Source organism: Phyllobates terribilis, unplaced genomic scaffold (assembly GCF_046119375.1).
Source record: "Phyllobates terribilis strain yellow unplaced genomic scaffold, ASM4611937v1 Scaffold_13__5_contigs__length_258822181, whole genome shotgun sequence".
Taxonomy (NCBI): Eukaryota; Metazoa; Chordata; class Amphibia; order Anura; family Dendrobatidae; genus Phyllobates; species Phyllobates terribilis.
This window is the reverse complement of record NW_027362773.1, coordinates 224,953,535-224,974,980: the sequence shown is the minus strand read 5'-3', so window position 1 is coordinate 224,974,980 and position 21,446 is coordinate 224,953,535. Positions and strand designations below refer to the sequence as shown.

The 21,446-nt window shown below is 39.8% G+C and overlaps 1 protein-coding gene across 2 annotated transcripts in view; it reads right to left on the bottom strand.

Annotated features, from left to right (window-relative positions):
- NECAB2 (N-terminal EF-hand calcium binding protein 2) overlaps positions 1-21,446 on the bottom strand; it is a 304,632-nt gene that overhangs the window by 2,670 nt on the left and 280,516 nt on the right. For both annotated transcript variants that reach the window (XM_073659318.1, XM_073659319.1), the window contains 4 exons: positions 20,766-20,845; positions 3,191-3,247; positions 1,747-1,859; positions 251-328 (listed from right to left, as the gene is read on the bottom strand). In XM_073659318.1, coding sequence (XP_073515419.1) covers positions 251-328; positions 1,747-1,859; positions 3,191-3,247; positions 20,766-20,845 — 328 coding nt within the window. The remainder of the gene's footprint in view (positions 1-250; positions 329-1,746; positions 1,860-3,190; positions 3,248-20,765; positions 20,846-21,446) is intronic.

Here is a 21,446-nt window from a genome sequence, read left to right as displayed (position 1 = left end):
TATCTCCATGAATGGGATGATCCATGTACACAGACACTGGATCTTATGTGCCACATAAGATTTCCTTGTCATATACCGCAACTAGACTTCAATTTTATTGTTACAGAGCCAGTTAGAGTATTAACAGACGGGTAATAGAGACACGTTCCTATGAGATACATAACAGTCTAATATTTCACTTGACCAATCGCCACTTTTCTTTAAGTATCTGGTTGGCTTGCTTGTGTAGGTCACACATCCCCATACTCACCTCTTCCACTCCTCCTCTGCCTCCCAAAACTCATAGACAATGAAAATATTGGTATCCGGTAGCCGCACAGCAGTTACACTAAGGAAAGAACAAATAAGAGACATAAGATATTAAATTAAAACAGTATTTTTTTCCTAACTCAATATTTTATGCTTCTACTTGTAGGGGTTCATGGAGACCCTTTCCTCATGTACTATGTGTATCTATATAAAGTTGCTTTCCTCTGTGACTACTGCTAGTTATAGAGAGAACTGGTGGGGAACGAATCAACTTAGGGTCATATTACCCCTTCTGCTGTGTTGTGGTGCATCTCTCTTATGTTTATGCTCTTCTCCTATACACATGATGAGTAGATGTGGGTAGGTCAATTCGGAGGACTCTGGTCCACCGGCCAGGTCAGTAGTCTCTGGCCACTGGATGGGAGGTTTGCAAATCTTTTGATTAGCACAATGTCATCTGTGCATCACGACCAGAATGACGACATCACGCCACACCGGGGATCCTAGAAAGTAACAGATTCACAAGCCTCCCATCCAGCGGCCAGTGACTACTGACCTAACCGATGGACTGAAGACCCGAGATTTGATTCGCCCATCTCTATTGATGAGTAATACGAGGTGTGTAATTTACAGGGGATGCTTAGAAATCCCATTTTAAATACTCTTCTTTGGATATAACGTAGTGGGGAATGGCTGTTAACAGCCTCTTGAGGACCCAGCATTCCCATGTTTTACAGAGACAAACCATTAATTTGAGTGTGTATTGTATAATGCTTCATTTTCCATGTGATGGTCCTGCAGGATAAAATATTTGCTTCCAAATACACTAAGTGATTGCAGCTGAGCATGGTGTGACAAAGCAGTAAGGCACTCGGTGTTCAACTTTTAATAATAGGCAGGCAATGTATTAGGGACTTCTCTTCCTATCATCCCTACTGCTGAGCTGTGAGCTGTGATATTCCCTCACTATCCTAAAATCACACTAAAATGGCTGCTGCATTCCCTGATTCGGCTTTTATACTGGCTACGAGACACACCTGAAAGCCTGTGCTAAACCATGTGAAGCGATATCTGTATGGCATTTTAGGGATTATAGGGCAGCCCGTCACGCTTGAGGCTTTGTTAGCCTTCTATTACTGATGCTGTCTTTTGCAGTGTGTAAAAAGGAGTCAAGCATTTTTGGGAGATTCACTTGAATTGAATCGCAAATAGTTTGAATTCGCGTGGACATGCAAATTCAATAATATTGTACTTTAATTCAATTTGCATCGAATATATTAGATCATCCCTAAATCACATTATTCTAGTTCCGGGCATAAGTGTGTGGCACATGACATGTGGAGTCTCTCTGTAGTCCAGTCTTTGAATGTCTACAACTCTTGGGCCCTATGTTACTACCATCTTGTGTACCTAGGATTAGACATCCACATGGTCCATTACTGCAAAAAACACCACGCCATTCTCTCACACACGTCCTTGTAGACCGCGTGCACTCACTGGAAGCATTCTCCTTCCCCGGATACATTCTTTAGATATTGCTTCAGAGAACTGCAAAACTCGCCCACAGACTTCTGGGAAACTTGCATTTCCTGTCGCACCAAGTAAAGGTACTAAAGAGACAAGTAGGATGGTTAGCAATCCTAGGAGCAGTACAGAGGAATGGTCGTATGCAAATAGATGCAAGCTTAGAAATTTCTTCAAAATGGGAAAAAAAAATACTTAAAAATGTTAGACATTTTTAACACTCTTACTTGTATTACTTATATTCCATTTAACTTCTGTACTCCTAACTAAGCAATTTTTTGTTCTTTCCTCTCCCCCAAGGGAGGATGGTAGGTGCAGTCAGGGTCTTATTCTGTATAATACAATTAATGATTTGGAAATATGTATAATTTTGTTTAAAAAAATAAAATAATGGAAACTCCATTCAGGTTCTTTGCCTATTCTGGACTTTGTTTTAAAGGGAATGTATAATCAGAAAATGACCTATTGTAAAAATCATGTTTTTGTGTTACATGTATTTTTTAAAAAAAAATTCGTCTTTTTTTAACATGTCAAAATCTGTATTAAAAATGAAAATAAATCTTGAAATTTTTACACCGGCCACAGGGTAATTTTTAGATTTTAGCTTCCTATTGTTTCAGGGAATAACACAGGTATATAGCAACAATGATGATATCCTGACCATATTTTTTTGCCATCTAATTGTCTAATGAGCGCGTGTAAAGGTCATTTTGATGGGAGGAGGAGCAGGGTCAGCTGTGACATCACCTATTATGAACGTTGGATCCTGTATTATCAGCTGTGTATGGAAGTCTTACTTGTCATTGTAATCCTGCCTTGGATGATAAGGAGCCTGCTGAAAACTCCTCCTGAAACAACAGGAAGTAGGAGTCTAAAGAAGCCCAAGTGGTCAGTGGGAGAATTGCAGGATTACTCTTTAATTTTTATATACAGTAATAAAGATCATTATATGAAAAAAATAACATTGCCAAACTTAAAAAATACGTGTAACACAAAAACCTTATTTAAACAATAAGTTATTATCTGATGCTATAGCAGCAATTGACTAACATTCCCAAGGTTATATCTTTAAGCATGATATGAATAGGAGACTAATATTTTAAGACTAACGATATACTCGGGAAGGTAGCAAGTTGCTTAAATGTCTGATGTAATTCCTCAGCAGGGGTAGATAATAGAGCAAGTGCTGCAGGCGAATATGTCTTAAAAAATGAACCGCGATACATACAAAACTGCATGTGACATCTTCATCTCACCAAAATGTCAGAGCAGACCTAGCGCATTTGCAGCCTTGGAGTGAAATTCTGCAAATGGTATCAGGACGAGTGTGTAATAATGCATTAGCCTATGTCTTACTGCAGAGGAAATGGGATTAAAGCTCCATCAGAACATAGGTAATGTCATGTCCTAGACTCACCGCTGAAGAAGTATTCTCATTGTCAGAGAGTCTCTGGTGCAAATCAAAGGAGAGGGTCTGAAAAAGCAAAGGCAGAGTAAGGAGCCTGGGAAGTATACGGCACCGGAGGAGCCTGAACATTGCTCCTGTGGAGATACAGTTCAGAATAAATAGCCAATATTTTACCAATATCTTCTATACGCATATTTGGAATGATTTATTAGGTTGGGCTTATATTCTCCACTGCTGCAACATAAGGATGTTATTGCCCTCCATCAAGCATCAGATCAGCTTCAGAACACAGCTGCATTTCACAATTTACTTTTGCAAAGAACTACAGAAATTTTAGGAATTTTTTAGCTTTAATACAGATGCAAATACGGAGCTTAAGGCTATGTTCACACGCCGCTGCGGTATTTTTCTCTGCAGCCAAAAGCTGCTCTATCGGGAATAAAAACACTGCAAGCGAAATTCCAATTTTTCAGCATTTTTGCAGCGTTTTTTTTGTGTGCGTTATCTACAGTACACGTTTAATAAAGTTAGCTTTATTCACCAAAAATGTTTTTTTTTTTTTTTAACTTTCTCATTGCTTTCTATAGGTGAAAAAATGCTGCAAAAAAACACTGAAAGAACGAACATGCGGCAGATTTACAAGCCATTGTAGTTCTCAAATTCGGTCAGGGGAAAAAAAAACCAAGCATGTGATTTGAGATTTTCGAAATCGCACAGCTTTTGGAAAAACAACCTTTAAAATTGCATAAAACGCAGTAAAAAAACATTGCAAAAATCTTGTATGTGAATTCGCACACTTTTTTCATTGGTTTTTTATTATCAGTGTGTCACCAGTTTTTCTCATAAAAAAAAACAACTGATGAGAGTTTAAGCTTCTCCGAGCAATCAGTGAGTGAAAAACAAATGGGGCTGTAACAATGAGGACAGGTGCTGTACTATCACAATTCACGCTCCAGCCATGGGTCCGGGCAGCCATCTTTCTTCTATCAATGAGAATTGCTGGTGTCACTTGCTGGCTGAAGTTGTTGCTACTATTTACAAGGATTTTTTGCTTAGTACACAATTTTATAGAAAAAGCATTTGTTATGATTTGTACACTACTCCCTAATGAATAACTGTGCTGCCACACTTGTCAAAATGGTTCTTTACCTTCATGCTTGTGTAGGAAGAAAGCTCGTTATTTGGAGAAACCAATAAAGATCCAATGATGTTTCCTAAAAATAATCAATCATCTGACAGTAGCTGCTTTAAAACAAGATACCTGTCTAGTGGTGGAAGTCTCCCCAATGTTGGTGCCGATCTTTATTAAAATATCTCAAGGTATTCCTTCCGCAAATATGGCATATATTAAACTATTATTAAAGCCAGATAAAGACCCTTTGTTCTCCAGTTCATATAGGCAAATTTCTCTCATAAATTCGGATATCAAAATCATGTCCAAAATAATGGGCGATAGACTGGCCTCCATATTGCCCAACCTGATATCTCCTGCTCAAGCGGGCTTTATAAAGGGCCACTCAGCTACTTTGAATATAAGAAAAGTACTCTTGGTTCTAGATAACATCCACACCTCACCTAACTTAAAAAATTCACCAGCAATCATCTCAATAGACGCGGAAAAGGCCTTTGACAACATAAATTGGGAATGGCTATATAAGGTACTAACAAAAATGTCATTAACAGGCCCCTTCTTTAACTATATACATAATCTATACACATCTCCAAAGGCTCAGGTTTATACTCCAGGCTTTCTGTCCACTCCCTTTCCCCTCGAAAAAGGTTCGAGACAAGGCTGTCCATTGCCCCCCCCTCCTGTTCAGTTTAGCTCTGGAACCCTTAATCCGCATATTATCAGATCCATACACCTTTTCGGGCATACAGTTCACAAGGCGATCCATACAGGTAGCCTTTATTGCTGACGACGTCATTTTATTTATGTCTGATCCCATTCAGCATTTGCCTAAAGTTCTCGAACTACTTAAAAACTTCGGCACTTACTCCGGGTTTAAAATAAATGTCAAAAAATGCGAAATACTCCCCCCTAACCGAGAGAGGAATAAAATTATTCCCGAGTGGATCTTTCGGTGGCATAATGTTAGCCCCCTCATATATTACATACTTGGGTATCAAGATCGGTCGCTTGTCCTCGTCTTTATATACTCTAAACTATCCCCCCCTTATTAAGAAAATTATTAATCAGCTAAAGTCCTGGCAAGATCTACCTTTATCCTTTATGGGTAGGGCACACTTGGTGACGATGATAAGTACGGCAAAGCTCATGTATCATCTACAAACCTTACCATTACTTTTAAAACACTCAGACGTTACTATACTTAATAGAGCTTTTAGTCAGTTCATCTGGAAGGGAAAACGTCCTAGAATTAGTATGAATAAACTGATAGCCTCCAAGGAAGAGGGAGGCATCAACTTTCCATGCATTAGAAATTACAAACTAGCTTGCCTTTTTCGATATATAATAGATTGGCTTCATAAAAGACATACATATTCGGACTACTCACTAGATTCTGACTATGCATCCCCCTATAACTTAACAGCTCTCCTCCACTCCCGATTTACCTCGCTACCCTTCATAATCAAGAAATCGGTGATCTTTAGTGATACTATCTCTACATGGAAAGCAGTCAGGAAAAAATATGGCCTTTTATTCAGAATCTCAAAACACCTTCCGTTGTGGCACAACCCAGAAGTCCCCCAAGGTAGTGAGAATAAATTCTTTATAAAATGGCAACAAGCAGGTGTTGTGAATATATCTCACCTTCTTCACCCAACTGAACAGAGATGGCTAATATGTGCAGGAAAATATGAACTACCCCCACAGCACTATTTCCAATATGAACAGATCAAACTCTCCATCATGGCTAACTTAAGAGATGTTGGCTTTGAAACTTCCCGAAATGAGCTGGATACCATCCTGTCATCTCCAATGGGTATCCCCTCAATATCTACACTATACTCATCAATGAAACCTAACCTTGTGGAAACACAACCAGATACCTTTTTTAAGTACTGGAAACAACAATTTGATGACGTAGATATCCCCGAGAAGATTATAACAGGCTGGAGGATATTCAGGAAACATATTATAAATGAGCCGTGGAGAGAAACGCAGTTCAAAATCATGCATGGTGCGATATACGCCTTTAATCTACCAAAAAAAGACCCACTTTCTAACATACTAATTGCATGTCCCAAATGTCAACATCCACACTCTGACCTCCTACACGGACTCTGGTCCTGTCCTGCATCGGTTTCCTATTGGGACCAGGTAGCTGACATGATTAACACCACATGGGGACCAGGATATGTCCTTTCTCTATGTTTAGCCCTGCGGCATGTTTGGACTAACATAAACAACCCTAATAAATTACTAGGGAGCCCCCCCAAGTTACTACATACCTGGCTTATTGGCGAAAAACAGCTCCTAAAACATTGTCTACATCCCAATATCCCCCCCATTACGGAACTAATAGCACAAATGAAGCATTATATGGAGGTAGAACAACAAGAATCCCTATGTAATAAAGAGAAGCAAGCAGGCAAATTCCTCCTAAAATGGAAACAGTTTATTATAAATTGCTGTTCAATATAGGACAAAAGGAAAATGGTAGAACCCTTTACATCTACAGCATGGTATATACTAGAAGATCTCAAAAATAACTTAGGTCCACTTCGTTTAACTTAAAATGGAGAAGAGAATGGTGAGGAGAACATTCAATGGGCCAGGACTTCTGGCATAGATACAAATGCATTAATTTTCCATGATGGCTTCAATGAGATATAAGACATACTGTCAACTAATTCATTTTGTTGGTTTTATTTAATTTTTTTTTTTTGTATGTAATTATTCAATTATTAGTTACATTTTGAAGAATTCTAGCTTTGATTTTGATCTGTGAAGAAAGATATTTCTGTTATACCAATTAAATATGTGAATAGAGGTGTTATAGGTCCTTTCTCTGAAACAATAGGAAATATAAAACACAAAAAAAATGCATGTTTGTGAAGTTTTTTATTCTTAGGGTATGTGCACAGAACATCTTTAAGATGCCGGTGGACCCATCAAGGCTTTCCTAGGTGAAGCCGCTTCAGTAAAAAGTCAGCACTCTTTTTCCTGAAGCGGCGGTGGCTCTGCTGCCTGCATTTTTTTCCATGGTTATACCCTTATTCTATTGCTATAACTGGTAAGCGGCTACCTAGCAGAAGCCACCAGAAGAATAAACATACTACTTCTTTTAACCACTTTCGAACCCTGAAGCGTTAAAAAGAAGCAACAAAAGACTGAATATGTGCAAAGTAAAGTCATTTTTACTTTGTTCTGCATTATGCTCATTTCTTGCGATGGTTTCGCTGTGCTATTTCAGGAGGATTTTAGGCAGAATCTCGCTGAAAAAGATGTTGTGAGCACAAACCCTTACTTTGATTTTCTGTTTTTTTTCTCACTGCTCTTGGTATGGCTTTTTTTTATAGTTATGAAATGTTTTTCCCACAGACTTACAATAATTTTTCTCCATCCATTTTTGGAGGAATCATCGAGTCACCTGATCTTTAAATCGGAGGATTTTTTTTAAAAAACAAAACCGAAAAATCCAACAAGAGCACGTAAAAAAACCTCTATAAAACCCACTTAAAAGGGCAGAATAAATGCTTGAAAACGTCTTATGCCTTTTTTGGGCCAAAAACACTGCCGAAAAATATAATTGTTCTGAAACAATAATAACCATGCAAACAAGTTTTATGTTCTACTCATAGCTAATGGCCAGGATATTCAAAGAACAGTACAGGGGAAAAAGTGTCCATGTAAAAAAAAATAATCAGATGAGCCTCGTCTATTCAAGTCTACAGGTATGCAAAAAACTAAAAATCGGGTCCTATACGGATAATTTACATAGCAGCTGATTTTTACGGCTACATTTCCATTATTAACCTAGGAAACTGTATCTGATCATGTACATTTTAAAATGTTGACATATAAATGATGCCACACGGAAGTCACATGGATGTAAAATATGGACAGACGGATGAGACACGGTGTAAATACAAACATGTGGATGAGACACAGATGAAAATTGTCTGGATGAAAATCTGTTGATTTTTCACAAGCTCGTCTGACCCCGGCCGAAGAACAAGGCTTCATTCAAATGTCTGATTTTTGTCACTTAAGTCTTTTGGACCACACGTTCATCTGTGTTTGGTCAAGGTGTCATTTGTGATAATTTTGTCAATGTGATTTTCTCGCATGCAAAAAAAAAAAATTGCAAAGTTTCACTTACCCGCTGCAATGTTCAAAACGGGCAGCATGTGCATTGCACATTGACAGCAAAGTGTGTGTCCCTGACTTGGATGATAAACTGACATGTCTCCGTGATTTTTTTTATGGACACTTAGTCTGACATGTGAACAGTTCCATAGATTAGAATGGGTACAGGTCATAAAAACATGGATATAACACATACGGGAATCAAAGATGTCTGAATGAGGCCTAAGAACATTTCTGATGGTGGCTTTATTAATGAAAATTGGAAACAGAGACAAATGAATGACTCCTATCATCATCTTATAACATCTGCTATATATATACATATATATATATATATATATATATATATATATATATATATATATATATATATATATATATATATATATATATATATATATATATATATATATATATATATATATACATATATACATATATATACATATACATACAATTAGAAAAATAGCCCAAATACTATAAATTGAGCGTAGGTACTATTTGTCCCAAAGCCCATTTGACTGCCCACCACCACCACCACCCCTGGTAAGAGTAACATCTCCCCCATTGTTTATTTGAGTGTCATGCCCTTTATGGCACTTTATGTTGAAATGTCTAAGAGGTCACTCTCCCCTCCTTTTATTTTGTAGGAGTGGGCGTTTGCGGGATGGGAGGAAATATGTGGAGATGCTTTTCTATTTGTCCAACTCTACAGTTTACATTAATATGCACGCTGCACCTTAATTGATGGGTCTGTCTTTGATGCCTGTTTTTCATTATACTATAGGGCGCCACTAGGCGTTTAAATTTAATGACAGTCCCTCAATCTTGTTATTCCATTGAGATAAATTATTGGTCCATCATTTATGCTATTTTAATCATATTGGTTGGAAATTCTAGGTGCAGCGGGTTTTCCATTTTCTCGTGGAGAAATCCCCTCTTATTTTTAGCTACAAGAGTTGTGCTTACTTCTGATTATAGCATCTAATATTGGGGCAGGTCCGTTTGGGCTTATGTGGATAATTCATTGTCCACCTTGCCTTTTCACTTGTTCTTTATCAATTTTCTTTTGTTTTTCTGATTATAAGATTTGTCTTAACTGATTGTTAATAAAATATGTGTCTCTTTCTAAAAAACCATGATGACTCTGTTTTTCTCTTAGTAAAAAAAAATACATATACATACATACACCGGTATATGTTCTCTTATCTATTATATCGTTATGATGGAAATCTACTAATTTATATACCATTTCAACAAACAAACGCAAGCTGAGTCAGCCCAGTTTCCAAGGAAGATATAAACACAATTATTAAAATTAAATCATTTTTATATCCAATTAACTTTTAAAAAAAAATAATTTTATGTACAGTACAGACCAAAAGTTTGGACACACCTTCTCATTTAAAGATTTTTCTGTATTTTCCTGACTATGAAAATTGTACATTCACACTGAAGGCATCAAAACTATGAATTAACACATGTGGAATTATATACTTAACAAAAAAGTGTGAAACAACTGAAAATATGTCTTATATTCTAGGTTCTTCAAAGTAGCCACCTTTTGCTTTGATGACTGCTTTGCACACTCTTGGCATTCTCTTGATGAGCTTCAAGAGGTAGTCACCGGAAATGGTTTTCACTTCACAGGTGTGCCCTGTCAGGTTTAATAAGTGGGATTTCTTGCCTTATAAATGGGGTTGGGACCATCAGTTGTGTTGTGCAGAAGTCAGGTGGATACACAGCTGATAGTCCTACTGAATAGACTGTTAGAATTTGTATTATGGCAAGAAAAAAGCAGCTAAGTAAAGAAAAACGAGTGGCCATCATTACTTTAAGAAATGAAGGTCAGTCAGTCCGAAAAATTGGGAAAACTTTGAAAGTGTCCCCAAGTGCAGTTGCAAAAACCATCAAGCGCTACAAAGAAACTGGCTCACATGAGGACCGCCCCAGGAAAGGAAGACCAAGAGTCACTCCTGCTTCTGAGGATAAGTTTATCCAAGTCACCAGCCTCAGAAATCGCAGGTTAACAGCAGCTCAGATTAGAGACCAGGTCAATGCCACACAGAGTCCTAGCAGCAGACACATCTCTACAACAACTGTTAAGAGGAGACTTTGTGCAGCAGTCCTTCATGGTAAAATAGCTGCTAGGAAACCACTGCTAAGGACAGGCAACAAGCAGAAGAGACTTGTTTGGGCTAAAGAACACAAGGAATGGACATTAGACCAGTGGAAATCTGGGCTTTGGTCTGATGAGTCCAAATTTGAGATCTTTGGTTCCAACCATCGTGTCTTTGTGCGATGCAGAAAGGGTGAACGGATGGACTCTACATGCCTGGTTCCCACCGTGAAGCATGGAGGAGGAGGTGTGATGGTGTGGGGGTGCTTTGCTGGTGACACTGTTGGGGATTTATTCAAAATTGAAGGCATACTGAACCAGCATGGCTACCACAGCATCATGCAGCAGCATGCTATTCCATCCGATTTGCGTTTAGTTGGACCATCATTTATTTTTCAACAGGACAATGACCCCAAACACACCTCCAGGCGGTGTAAGGGCTATCTGACCAAGAAGGAGAGTGATGGGGGGCTACGCCAGATGACCTGGCCTCCACAGTCACCAGACCTGAACCCAATCGAGATGGTTTGGGGTGAGCTGGACCGCAGAGTGAAGGCAAAAGGGCCAACAAGTGCTAAGCATCTCTGAACTCCTTCAAGATTGTTGGAAGACCATTTCCGGTGACTACCTCTTGAAGCTCATCAATAGAATGCCAAGAGTGTGCAAAGCAGTCATCAAAGCAAAAGGTGGCTACTTTGAAGAACCTAGAATATAAGACATATTTTCAGTTGTTTCACACTTTTTTGTTAAGTATATAATTCCACATGTGTTAATTCATAGTTTTGATGCCTTCAGTGTGAATGTACAATTTTCATAGTCATGAAAATACAGAAAAATCTTTAAATGAGGTGTGTCCAAACTTTTGGTCTGTACTGTATATAAAAAACAGGTACTTTCAAAATCACAAAGTCAAATCTCAGTCACGAACTTGTGTTATTGTGGTAGGCTTTCTCCTTTTATATTAGCAGTGTCGAGATACTCAATCTAGAATCTAGTTCTATTGCACTCATTCCCTATTAATAAAGTATTGAAAACAAGATTTTTAATATAAATTATATCCCCTTGATCTAGAATTCAGAGACACAAAGTGCAAGTGCGGACATTTTTCCCTCTCTGTATATTTAAAAAATATTTATAAATGTATTGATCAATTTTGTATTTTATATTTAAGACAATTAATTTATATACCAGTAGCCCATGAACATCAGAGCCTGATCCTCAGCCTGATCTTCCCTCATTTTTGGAGCTGAATATCAATCCCTGTAGTTCAGCCGGCAAAAATCTAGAAAATCTCATGTCATGTCTGAGTTTGTGAAATGGTTGCGTGAATTCTTAGCAATGTCACCACAGTCTGAGGCTTTGGTCATTGTCACAGTCTTATGTTGTGCAGACAATTTCTCAAACGACATTTAATTAGCCTTTTAATGGGAGTCATTTTACAGAAAATGTATGATTTTTCTTGGGCTTCACGATGTCTCAGAGGGGCAGGAATGAAGGGTAGGATTATTTACAGCCTTCTGCAAAGGAAAGGTGAAAGAGGCAAAGAAATAATCACAGTCAAAGGTAAGATAAGTTAAAAGCAGAGGACAGGATTTAATAGAAATAGAGAAAAATAGAAGCGGCTCAAATGCTCTGCTACGAGACCTCTACAGCTCTGATTATACATGAAACATTGGAGCCCGTGTCCTCTGGTTAGCTGTGGTGCCACCTGGACGCTCCGTCTGCTCCACAGACCAATAATACAGGCCTCAGCAAGGACTTCACATCTCAATTCCCATCTTCTGAGATCAAACAGGTTATCTACTAACAATCTACTGCTTGATTAAAGGGCAATTGTGTCAGAAACATATTTACATGTAGACTGAAGTAGACTGTGGGGAGAAGGCAGAGATCCTCCTCACCGCACAGTGTGGGGTCATGGTTTGTTGACTTTAACTTCATTTTTTCTTAATTGGCACCAACAGGTTATGGGACTACTCCAAAAGGTATATTACAAAAGGGGGGCATTAAAAAGGTGGACATCACTATATGGAGGCATAAGGGGCACTATTATGGTGAAGAGGCACAGGGGAAACACTATCACTGTGTTGACGGTCAGATGGAGCACTGAAGTTATGAGGGGGCACAATCGTGGCACCAGGGGCATATATAGCAATTATGGGGCACCATAGAAGAAGTCCTAATTGGACCCCCTACAAAATAAAAAAAATTATATTTGGCGGGGTCACAGAAGAGCATGTCTCACAGCTTTGCAGCAATTACAATGTATTTTTGCTCCTACTGAAGCTCTTTAGTGTACCCACACACAGTATAATTGACCACAGTGAATTCTTCCACAGTACCCTCTACACCAGGGGTCTCCAACCTGTGGCTTGGGAGCGCATGTGGCTCGCGGGCCCATGACGTGTGGCTTGCGACTATTTGCCAGTTCAGTGCTTTAGCACCAAGTCTAGCAACTAGTTATGAAGAGAAGGTCTCCAGATGGTGACTTTGTGGTTAGCCCCGCATGGAAGAGCAGATCTGAATGTGTATATACTGGCAGGCGAGACAGGTAAGAGAAATAACTATTGTAAGCTGGAGATAGGATGATAGTCAGGTCATGTACTTGAAGCTGGACGCAATAGTGTGGCGAGTGTGAATAAAACGGGAATACCGAATGGGGGTAAAATAGGAACCCTTGAATGCAAGTATCCTGGTTATAAGAGAGGGAGACACAAGGTCTTTGTTTGCTTTCTGCGGGGAAGCTTTAGCTATCATCAGACTGGTCATGGTGGGTTCTAAATGTCACTACTGTGTATTGTTGGGGGATCGGGTCTGGATATGGCTTGCGGCCATCTCTTAGAGTTGAATGTGGCTCTCAGGGTAAAAAAGGTTGGGGACTGCTGCTCTACACACACAGTATAATGACCTTACGGTACCACCTCCCCGACAAAGTATGATACCCCTCACAGTGACCCCATAGTATGATGGTCCCCACTGTCCTCCATACACAGTATGAAGGCCCTGACAGTCCTCCAAACAATATAATGGCCCCCACACAGCCCTCCATACAGTATAATGGTTTTCCAAAAAGTATAAAGGACCCCACACCACCCTCCATTCTGAATAATGCCCCCCAGTAGTGCTCCAAACAGTATAATGGCACCCATATAGCCCTACAAATAGTATAATGACCCCCACAAAGCTTTCCAAATAGTATAATGGCCCCCACATAGCCCTTTAAATAAGAGGGCCATTTGGAGCACTAGTACTGTGTGGAGGCAAAGAGGCATTATTAATGTATGGATGCACAAAGGGTGCACACTTGCTATTGTAAGGAAATATTACTGTGTAGGGCACAGAAAGAGGGTGATTATTACTGTCAACCGCACTATGAATGACTATGACTCTATACAGTTTGTGTAGATGTCTGGGAAAAAATAAAGTAGGTGCTGGAAAACCAATAAGCCAGAGATGTCTGTGTGTTAAACTTATAACTCATTGAAAGGAGAAGGGAAAAGGGAATTTGTCCTTTGTTTTTTTTATGGGTAAGGCCCATAAGGCTCTACCTTATGCCCCTGTTTGCAACAATTCAACAATTCCTTGTGGGCTTGGTCCTACACCCAGAAACCAATCTGAACAAGCTGAGCTACACTGTATGCAGGATACACAAAGCAGCAGTATGAGACAATGAGACATACTTTTGAAATGAAGTGCAGCTAAGTTACAGTAGTAAGGACACATGCATCATGTAATGTAAGGCTGTGTGGGTTATAAAACTGAGGCATGAAATAACAATCCTTAATCAGCATTCACTAAGTACCGTAAATAAAGCTTTCTGTCCTTATATTAGAAAACTGCATAAGAAATAATTCTCGGACATTGAAATAATATTGGGACATACATCTGACTCTATGGTCTATGGTAATATACAGTGGGTGAAATAAGTATTGAACAATTCACCAATTTTCTAAGTAAATATCTTTCTAAAGGTGCTATTGACATGAAATTCTCACCAGATGTCAGTAACAACCCATCCAATCCACACAGGCAGAGAAATCAAGCCATAGATTAAGCTGTGTGTAATGAGAAATGACAGGGAAAAAGTATTGAACACGCTTACTGAAATGTAATAAATTTCAAAAGCTTTTGTTGGTGATGACAGCTTCAAGATGCATCCAGTATGGAGAAACTAGTTGCATGCATTGCTCAGGTGTGATTTTGGCCCCTTTTCCCACACAAATAACCTTCAGATCCTGAAGGTTAGGTGGGCTCCTTCTATACATTTTCTATTGGATTCAGGTCAGGTGATTGGCTGGACCATTCTGGCAGCTTTATTTTCTTTCTCTGAAACCAATTGAGAGTTTTTGTTGGCGGTGTGTGTTGGATCATTGTCTTGCTGAAATATCCAACCTTTCATTTTAATCATCCTGGTAGGTGGCAGCAGACTTTTTTCAACAATGTCTCGGTACATTTGTCCATTTATTCTTCCTTCAATTATATGAAGTTTGCCAGTGCCGTATGCTGAAAGACAGCCCCACACCATGATGTTCCCACCTCCAAACTTCACTGTGGGTATGGTGTTTTTGGAGTGATACACAGTGCATTTTGGCCTCCAAACATGGTGTGTATTATGGCATCCAGAGAGTTCAATTTTGGTCTCATCTGACTAGACTATATTCTTCCAGTATTTCACAGACTTGTCTAAATGTTGTTGCACAAACTTTAAACGCTCTTGAACATGCTTTTTGTTCAGCAATGGAGTCTTGCGTGGTTAGCATGCATACAGGCAATGTAGGTTGAGTGCATTACTTATAATAATTTTCTTTGAAACAATTGTACCTGTTGATTCCAGGTATTTTTGTAGCTCTCCACAGCTGGTCCTTGGCTCTTGGACAAGTCTTCTGATAATTCTTTTCACTCCTCTGTCTGAAATCTTCCGGGGAGCACATGGCTGTGGCCAGTTTATGGTGAAATGATAATCTTTCCACTTCCGGATTATGGCCCCAATAGTGTTCACTGGAACCTTCAGTAGTTTAGAAATTCTTCTGTAACCAATGCCATCAGTATGCTTTGCAACAATAAGGTTGCCAAGGTCTTGAGACAGCTCACTATTTTACCCATCATTCGATGTTTCTTGTGCGGCACCTTGGTACTGATACACCTTTTTATAGGCCATCAGTTGATATTATTTTTCACTAAGTGGTAGGATTACTGATAGATTTCAGCTGGTGTCATGACTTTTCATGGCTTTTTGCACTTCTCTTTCTTCATGTGTTCAATACTTTTTCCTCTGTGTCATTTCTCATTACTAATCATAATAACTTAATTTATGGACATCTATGGTGTGATTTCTTTGCCTGTGTGGGCTGTTACTGACATCTGGTGATAATGTCATGTCAATAGCACCTTCAGAAATATATTTACTTAGAAAATTAGTGACTTTTCAATACTTATTTCACCCGCTGTATACACATATGACTGGGGATAAATAATTTTCCAGCAAATCCATTCTAGAGGCAATACTCTACAGTAAGTGCCCGCTGGCTGTCTACAGTCCCATAATGGCAGCCTGGATTTTGCTCCAAGGTTTGTAAAGCAAGAAAAAACTACACAAGTTGGCACACGATTACTTGAGTACTTAAATCTGTCAGTAGGATCCACTCTCCTAAGCAGTCTATATGGGCATCTAGGTCATAGAAAGCTGAATAAAATGATACCTTCATATCTGTGATCCGATGTCTTATTCCAGAGAAATCACGGTTTGTTTTATACATAAATCGGCTGTTAAGATCTATGGGACAGACATAGTTCTCTTTGAGAATATGCCTCCAAAACTCATTTTTAATAAAAGGAGGGGATACCAGTGTGAGACATGCAACTCACATATTACAATAGAACTGAACTTTGTCTCCTTAGAAACACATTAGCAGCTGCAGCTCTCACAGCTCTGCTGTATTGTACTGGCTGTCTGTGAAATGGAAGCTGAAGCTGAGAGGAACCTGCAGATGTGTTATGATCACACACAGCTCTGCAGTGAGATCAGGAGAGCAGCCATCACAACTCACACTGGTAACCATTACACATCACACTGGTAATTCCCCCTTTTATTTACAAAAGGGTCTGACCCATAGTGCTAAACAACTCATTTACATATAGGAAATAAGTGGATTTCTCTGGAATAAGACACCGGATGGCAGATATCGAGGTATCATTTTATTCAGCTTCCTATGACCTACATGCCCATATAGACAGATTAGGAGGGACAATCCTACTGACAGATTCCATTTAAAAGGGAAGGATAAAAGTAACAGCACCATGTTATTAAATTGTTACTTATACAATCACTTATCCTTTAAGCTTCTGCATATTTAGGGTTTCATGAACACCTATTCCGTTACTGCAAGCTCAACTCTGGTAGGAAAATGCATCTAAAAAAGCTAAAATCAGCAGAATACAATGTATCATATAAATGAGACTACATCAGTTACCGTTCAGCCGTCACTTATGAAAAGTACAGGACTGGTAGTTTTCATCTAAGCGGAGATTGCAGCTCATCCATCCACTAGGGCACATCTGGTTTCTACTTAATGAGCTTCATTTTCATCAGTGCTGATTTACATGACAAAACAAATGAAAACTTGAAGCTTGCTCATATTATTTATAGGTAGTTATTTTTATAGTGAATGACAGATCTTTTGGTTTTTTTACAAAATGCCTTGTCCTAAATTCATCATCTACTCAGCAAAATACAAGAGTAGCACAAATCTTTCCTAGATCTTGATAGAGTGCATAAAATCCTGACTGGACCACCCCCTTCTTAAATGTGACTGTGCCCCATGTAAAATAAAAACAGCATATTCTCACCTCCCAGACTGCTGTGCCATTTCAGCAATGTGAACACTTTGTCTGCTATGTCACATGGTTTGCTGCAGCCAATAAATGGCTGCTGATTGGCTGCAGCGCTCACAAAACAATGTTACGCGAGCACCTGCAGGCACAGTTCTGGCATAGCTGGAATGGTGCCAATTCAGAAACAAAGTATAGGCATTTTATTTAATGTGGGGCATATTTAAGCAGGATTTGTCCAAGTAGAGGACAACCCTTTTAAAACTATTTTCAAACTTCGGTGATTCCTTCCATTCCTAATGGCTCCATCACCCTTATGAGGGTGCAATTTTAAAACTGCTACATATGAATTATGATGGATGCTATTTAATTAAAATGGGTTCTGTCATGTTTGTTAGGATCTCACTGTGCTGCGATTGTAATGCGCAGGTGATTATCAACCTGCAAATTCAGACTCAAAAACTGCTTCGTGTGAACCCAGCAAAGCCCCCTCACACCTTCCTATTCATGCTTCATCGTGGGCACCACACATGTAGAAACCATCCGCTCACTTTTTCTGCATCTCACAAAACATTTGGCAGTTGGTATCAAAAATCTTACATTTTTCCTATTCAGACCACAGTACAGGTTTCCACTGATCTAATGTCCAGCCCTTGTGTTGCTCAGCCTGAACAAATCACTTCTTCTTGTTTGCAGTCCTCAGTAGTGGTGGCTTTGCATAAATTGACCATAAAGGCATGCTTCTCCAAGTCTCCTCTGGACAGTTGATGTTGAAATGTACTTGCTACTTGGTGTCTGTGCATTATTTATAAAGGCTGTTATCTAAGTTGCTATCAATTTGCAGATTCTGAGGCTACTAACTAGGATGAACTTATCCTCTGCCGCAGAGGAAATTCTTAGTCTTCATTTCCTAGGGTGGTGCTCATGAGATCCAGTTTCATTATGGCAATTGATGGTTTTCATGACTGAAATTGATAACGTTAAGATTCCAGCAATATTCCATATTGACTGACCTTCATTACTTAATGTAACGATGGACTGTCATTTGTCTAGTTAGTTGAGCAGTTCTTGCCATATTCTGGTTTAGAATAACAGCTGTGGAATAGGGCTCAGTGCTAAAGAGATCTGCGTACCAACATTGCTGGTCGTAAACACTTCCTGAAGGCCGGTGATTCCACAAATAAATTATTGGTGAGGTGTACCTGTTATTTGGGAGCCAATCCAGTTGACTACCTGATAAAAATGCTTGAGAGAATTTCATGGGGTGTAAAGCTGTCATGAGAGTAATAGGGGGCATTTTGTGAAATGTAAGACTTAACACATGTTTCACATTTGTTTCTTTACTTCTTGTTTCCATATGTTTTCCTTCAAAGTTTTGCTGCCGTCAGTCTGAATCTAAAATGTGCACATTCCAATAAGAACAAAGAAAACCATTGCATGAACAGGTGAGTCCAAACTTTTAAGTGATGTAGTATGTGTTAAGGCCTAAGTAAATGATAAAACTACCTTTATATAAACCAAGCTGCTTCACAAATCAGATATTTTCTTTGAATAAGAATTTACCGATTAATATCCTCTGCATAATACTCCTGCCGCTTGTTACAGATTTACGCTACACAGCGCTGATGAAGCCTTTTATCTACAGACTGCACAGTACTCGCCTGCCATTTAGAACAGCAGTGGTTATGGACAGACTGCACTCCTAGGGTGATCAAGTGCAAGTTTCATTTCTCTCAATAAGCTGGTAAGTGTTAAAGTCACATCAATGAACGGCTGCATTAAGCAAACTAGCAATTACCTGCTGCACTCACCTAATGGGTATATAATCTAAAGGTTTTACCCAAAGATACTTTTCTACTCTAAGGGTAATAAAATAATGGCAAAATATATACTTTAAAATTGCTTAAAGGATCTACAACATTTATCACCTTCCATAGAATGACTGTGTTCCGTCGTTCATGAAAAGGGTGTCCCATATTGCCTCCAATAATGAAGCAATGAGATCCGAGAATACAGCCCTCTGCTATCTCTGTCAGCCCCATAGTCTGAAGAGTAACTACCTCTACATTCAAATGGGGGATTTCAGACCCCCTGTTCTTGTGATTGATGAGGGACCCAATGGTAAGATCATATATTCATCAGCTAACACTTATTTTTTTTAGATAACCATAATCCCTGTACTCTCGGATTTATTTACATTTAATTGAGATGCTGCAGAACCTCATAAGGCTCATGTAGCATGATGGTTCTTAAACTGGACCTGTTACACCATTTTGCTCAACTAAACTGCCTCAATGCCGTAGAGATCATGTAACATGCATTCTTAACATGTTTCTGTAAGTCTAAATGGCCCAATATATAAGTAAAAAACACTTTAGTCACCTATGTAATCCCTGGCTTCTTGTCATGTGGGTGGGGATGGACCCTCCTCCACCCAGTGGTGAAGCCCACCTTCGTTTGATTGACGGCATGGACTACACAGACATCATGTCGCTTCCTCGTTAAATTTGGCACCTGTGTGCTCCCCGACCATGTGCATTGAGGCTGGATTTATGGCTTCCGAAGCATACGCAGATCGAACATGAAGCTGGAGACGTACAGCCAGCTTCAATGTGCTGCCCAGGGAGCCGGGTGGCAGCACGCAGGTGCGGATTTCCTCATAGAGTGCCATGATGTCGGGGGGAGACTGTAGTGGGCATCAGTACTGGGTGGAGCAACATGACTGAGCCCATATCCAGCACCACCATCATGACTACGACACATGATGAACATTACATGACCTATATAGCAATGGGGCAGTTTAGTAGGGAGAAATGTTGTGACAGTTGTAAAGTGGCTAAAAACTTGATTGTTCAGTTCTATGTTTCTGATTTTCGTTTAGGTTAAAGATATGAAAAATACAGTTTAATGATTATAGTAAATGAAATTAGTACGTAAAGAGTAAGAACTATACAAGCGGAAGTTTCAGAATTCTGTACTTCAATCATCTGGTATGTGAGAAGTCACTATTGTTGCAGAATTGAACAGTACCAAATTTCTTACTTAAATTTTTTTCATGCGCTCAGACATAGAAGGAAGTGATTTAGAAGGGAAGGTGGTGAATATATATATTATTGAGATCTTCTTATAATCAGATAAAAAATGCTCAGATAAAGATAATCCGAGACACTGCTCAGTAGTAAGTACATTCTGTCGCTGTTATACGTGTGAACCCCATGGTCAGCCACAAATGGTATCGCAGAAAAACCAGTGCAAGACCATGAAATTAGCACCCTGTCATGTCTGAGCCCACATAAGCCACCGTGCCGGCAGCGGCTACGTTCCCATGCTGCACGGTCACATCCTGAGCCGAGAATCACCTTATTTTCCAGTCTCCCGATCAGCTCGGCCAGTCGGTTAATCTGCGCCTCTAGACCTTCCTCTTTCACATCTGAGCAGCCTGAGCAAACAGAAAACACAGGATTAACAGAGAGCCGCGGTAGTATCTGATCATCGTCAGATTCAGGCCACATAAAGAGCTTAGCATTGTATGACGGGATTATGGGCAGTGTATTAGAGAAATAATACCAACACTACCACGAAAACAGCACAGCCATCCTCACTGCAAAGCTCAGATTGAAGCAGTTTTCCAACTCAACATAAAATCAGATCACTGGTTAACCAGTGCCACCGTGATAGACCCCAAACTCCAGCTGGTGTAGTGAGCACGACCCCCCCAAGCTGCTGTAGTGACCACGATCCCCCCCGCTGCTGTAGTGAGCACGATCCCCCCAGCTGCTGTAGTGAGCACGATCCCCCCCGCTGCTGTAGTGAGCACAATCCCCCTCCGCTGCTGTAGTGAGCACAATCCCCCTCCGCTGCTGTAGTGAGCACAATCCCCCTCCGCTGCTGTAGTGAGCACAATCCCCCCCGCTGCTGTAGTGAGCACGATCCCCCCCGCTGCTGTAGTGAGCACGATCCCCCCCCCGCTGCTGTAGTGAGCACGATCCCCCCCCCGCTGCTGTAGTGAGCACGATCCCCCCCGCTGCTGTAGTGAGCAC